Source organism: Littorina saxatilis, linkage group LG7 (assembly GCF_037325665.1).
Source record: "Littorina saxatilis isolate snail1 linkage group LG7, US_GU_Lsax_2.0, whole genome shotgun sequence".
NCBI lineage: Eukaryota > Metazoa > Mollusca > Gastropoda > Littorinimorpha > Littorinidae > Littorina > Littorina saxatilis.
The window spans coordinates 30,246,826-30,251,621 of NC_090251.1; the positions used below are offsets into that span (position 1 = coordinate 30,246,826).

At 44.8% G+C, this 4,796-nt stretch overlaps 1 protein-coding gene across 1 annotated transcript in view; it reads left to right on the forward strand.

Moving 5' to 3' along the window:
• Positions 1–4,277, forward strand: part of LOC138970332 (uncharacterized) — a 21,090-nt gene extending 16,813 nt beyond the window's left edge. Inside the window, exon 5 of the mRNA XM_070342806.1 lies at positions 4,061–4,277. Coding sequence (XP_070198907.1) covers positions 4,061–4,110 — 50 coding nt within the window. The 3' untranslated portion in view covers positions 4,111–4,277. The remainder of the gene's footprint in view (positions 1–4,060) is intronic.
• Positions 4,278–4,796: the final 519 nt, after the last annotated feature.

The window sequence follows — 4,796 nt, forward strand, 5'->3', positions numbered from 1 at the left end:
ATTGGGGGGGGGGGTCTTAAATTGGGGGGTCTCAACTGAGGGGGTTCCCGCTGTATCCTAAACGGTTAAAATGATCGGAGGAAGTAATTTATTTTCATAGCAACATTGGTTGGTGCAATAGGGTTTAAGTCGCCCAAGCGTTTCAAATGATTTGAAGGAATTTTTTTTACAGAGCAATAATTGTTATGTGATAATCTGAGACTGTTTTCACTTTTTTTTTCTGTGAACCGTAAATTGTGGTTGTGTGATGCAGTGCAGTCGCCTGGGTGGCCGAGTGGTAACGCATTTGCGCTCGGAAGCGAGAGGTTGCGAGTTCGACCTTGGGTCAGGGCGTTAGCAATTTTCTCCCCCCTTTCCTAACCTAGGTGGTGGGTTCAAGTGCTAGTCTTTCGGATGAGACGAAAAACCGAGGTCCCTTCGTGTACACTACATTGGGGTGTGCACGTTAAAGATCCCACGATTGACAAAAGGGTCTTTCCTGGCAAAATTGAATAGGCATAGATAAAAATGTCCACCAAAATACCCGTGTGACTTGGAATAATAGGCCGTGAAAAGTAGGATATGCGCCGAAATGGCTGCGATCTGCTGGCCGATGTGAATGCGTGATGTATTGTGTAAAAAAATTCCATCTCACACGGCATAAATAAATCCCTGCGCCTTGAATATGTGCGCGATATAAATTGCATAAAATAAAAAAATAAAAAATAAAAAATCCCTGCGCTTAGAACTGTACCCACGGAATACGCACGATATAAGCCTCATATTGATTGATTGATTGTGGCACTGCTGTTGTTCGTTTGATCTTTTAAGAACCGATGTGTTTTACGAACTTTGTTCATGCTTTGTTGTGACATTTCTTAAAAAGCCCCCTTCCCTGAAAAAAAACCTGTCTCAAATCGGTCGGTGGGTCTCAGCTTGGATGTGGTTTGGAATAACGATTGAATCACACACCAGGACGGGCGCACTGGCCGAGTGGATAAGACATCGGCCTCGTATGCGGAAGGTCGCGGGTTCGAATCCCGGCCGCGCCTGGTGAGTAACGGGTGGAGATTTTTCCGATCTCCCAGGTCAACTTATGTGCAGTCCTGCTAGTGCCTTATCCCCCTTCGTGTCAGTGTACACGCAAGCACAAGACCAAGTGCGCACGGAAAAGATCCTTTAATTCATGTCAGAGTTCGGTGAGTTATAGAAACACGAAAATATCCTGCATGCTTTCCCCCGAAAGCGGCGTGTGGCTGCCTGAATGGCAGGGTAAAAACGGCCATACACGTAAAAACCCACTCGTGAAAATCATGAGTGAACGTGGGAGTTTCAGCCCATGGACGAAGAAGAAGATTAACGATCGAATCACACACCAACCCTACTTTAGAATTGGTGCGTTCAAGTACTCCAGGTAAAAACGCTGTGTTAAAGTAATCTGCACAGATCGCGATTTTCTATGTACCCCGACTGTCTTTACTTTTGCATCGTTCCACGGTTTCGTCGGCCAGAAAACCTGCGTTTCACGCATAAGTGCATGTCGACATACGACCTAATCTTCACATTTCACAGATACTTCAATCCTGCATTCTGCGACGCCGGGAAAGGAATAGTTTGCCAAATAAGCGCTTTTCGAGTACTTCCTGCAATTATGAATCATGAATATTGACCATTTTTGCATGCAAGCCACATAAAAGACCATTTCCGCCTTGCTTTGTGTGGCCGGGAACTTCGGTTCCATCAAGGCTTTAAGTGCCTCCTCCAAATTTGTTTAACAAAACACCTTAATCGTACAATGTCTCGGGGAACACATTTAGCAAGTAGCACTCGAGTCATTTATGGTTAAAATAAAAATCTTTGTGTTTGAAGTTGAACTAAAAACGATGATTGGCAATGCTGAACACGTAATCGTTTCCTGTCCAAAATAACGATAATAATGATAATCATCATCAAAATCATCTAACAGAAGATTTGGTCATAACTTTGAGATACCAACCACCATCTATATATACGACTTGTGTCTCTGTGTGTGTGTGTGTGTGTGTGTGTGTGTCCGCGATACACGGCCAAAGTTCTCGATGGATATCTTTCAATTTTGGTGGCCATATTCAGGTACACCCCGGACACAACCTGGTCGATGAGATATTTCAACACGTGCTCTCAGCGCGCAGCGCTGAACCGATTTTGATTTTTCTCTGGATCCATTCCCAGTAACTCTTCCTTATCTTCTCCAGTGTTTTTAGCGTTTATCTCCCTTCCTTCGTGTGGCGTCAATCCATATTCCCGTTTCTATTTTTAGAAGGTCACTGTCGACAACACTCAATCCATATTCCCGTTATACTATTTTTAGAAGGTCACTGTCCCGACGAAGCCGGGTATTACTCTTCTCCAGTGTTTTGCGCGTTTATCTCCCTTCCTTCGTGCGGTGCGACGGCAAAGCCGACGCCGGGTATTCGGCTCAATTTCTTCCCGGCGAAGCCGTACCCGGCGAAGCCGTACCCGGCGAAGCGGGTATTCATCTAGTCTATATATATATACGACTTGTGTGTGTGTGTGTGTGTGTGTGTGTGTGTGTGTGTGTGTGTGTGTGTGTGTGTGTTTGTGTGTGTCCGCGATGCACGGCCAAAGTTCTCGATGGATCTCTTTCAAATTTGGTGGCCATATTCAGGTACACCCCGGACACGACCTGGTCGATGAGATATTTCAACACGTGCTCTCAGCGCGCAGCGCTGAACCGATTTTGATTTTTCTCTGGATCCATTCCCAGTAACTCTTCCTTATCTTCTCCAGTGTTTTCAGCGTTTATCTCCCTTCCTTCGTGTGGTGTCAATCCATATTCCCGTTTCTATTTTTAGAAGGTCACTGTCGACAACGCTCAATCCATATTCCCGTTATACTATTTTTAGAAGGTCACTGTCCCGGCGAAGCCGGGTATTACTCTTCTCCAGTGTTTTGCGCGTTTATCTCCCTTCCTTCGTGCGGTGCGCTGGCAAAGCCGGCGTACACCCGGCAAAGCCGGGTCCCCGGCGCAGCCGGGTATTCGGCTCACCTTCTTCCCGGCGAAGCCGTACCCGGCGAAGCGGGTATTCATCTAGTATATAAACTGTGTCTGTCTGTGTATGCATGCCTGCCTGCCTGTCTCTCTGTTAAAAAAAACGTATGTTAAAAGTTCTCACATCGATATCATGATTTGTGTACGTATTCAGTGGAATCCCGGAAAGAGCTGGGGGAGGGGGGGTCGAACGTTGTCAAATCAAGTTTTATTTGGCAGCTTATTTTTTTTCACTTAACAGTGGTTGTTTGACCTAATTTCAACTAACTTTTACTACAAGTTTAGAAGAGACCCTGAAACTTATGAAGGTACAAATTTGGATGACATTAATTTATGCACGCTCACGGGTTTTCTGGAATAGTGACTAAAATAGAGGACATATCATGTTGAACAGTAAGCCACTTGCCGTCATGTAGCCAAAATCAAAACCACGTCAGTTTAAAAAAAAAATCTGTTGGTACTTTAAGCATGCTTGTATTCTTGCAGTCGCGCGCGCGCGCGCGCGTGCCGCGTGTGTGTGTGTGTATGTGTATGAGTGTGTGTGTGTGTGTGTGTGTGTGTGCGTGCGTGTGTGTGTGTTTGTGTATGTGCGTGCGTGCGTGCGTGTGTGTGTGTGTGTGTGCGTGTGTGTGTATGTTCTTGTGGATGATGATGATGATGATGATGATGATGATGATGATGATGTGTGTGTGTGTGTGTGTGTGTGTATATGTGTGTGTGTGTGTGTGTGTGTGTGTGTGTGTGTGAGTGTTTGTGTGTTTGCGTGCGTTCGTGCGTGTGTGTGTATGTGTGTGTGTGTGTGTGTGTGTGTGTGTGTGTTGAGAGAGATATTCTCTATCAAAAGGGGAGAGTAGTTTCCCGTGCATGTTATCACTATTTTATTATTTCTATGCCGTTGCCGTTAACAATGTCCTCACTCAGACATGTTCCAATCCCTTCACTTCCAACATATGTTTCAATAATTGACTAACCGCTTATTTGATAAATGGATTGATCTGGTTTAACTTTATTTTGTGTCTTTCATTGCAGAAACATACGCACAGGCTGACGTGATGGCAATTTTCATCACGCTTCTCTAAATGATGACCGCAAGGAGGAAGGTTTATTCCAGAGATTATGTAACGATGTTGAATATGAAAGATTTACTGGAACAAAGCGTGACCATCGCTTTGTTCGGACTCTTTGGATTATTTTGAATAATAAAAGATATGCTCCTTGGAACTGGCACTCACTGTCAACAGAAAGGATGGACACACAGGGGCGGATTAGGGGGGGGGGGTTACAGGGGTTCCGGAACACCCCCCCCCCCCCGGCTGTCAAAAAAAAAATACTAACTTTAAAAGAAATAATGAGTGGGTGCTGACACCAGTTGATCATGTTTAAAATCAAGGATAAGCCATAAATTGTTCATAAAATAGCTAAAACTCTTCAGCTTCTTGCCCAAGTACCACACAAGGGGTCTACCCCTGGACCCCAAGTTGTAACCCCCCCCCCCCCCCCCTCTGGCTTAACTGCTCCGCCTCTGACACAGCGAGAAAGTTTTATTCCATAGAGTGTGTAACGATGCTAGACATGAAAGGTGTGTTAAAGAACACACACACACACACACGTGGCTTTCGTTTTGCTCAGACCACGAGGATTCTATTGTTTTAAAGATGATACTGATGACCCTGCTGCAAAATGTATCTCTCGACGTGAGATAAATTGCTGATGCTTTTCCTTTGTTCTTCTTCCTTCCTTTTCTGTAATTCTTTTTTTTTTCATT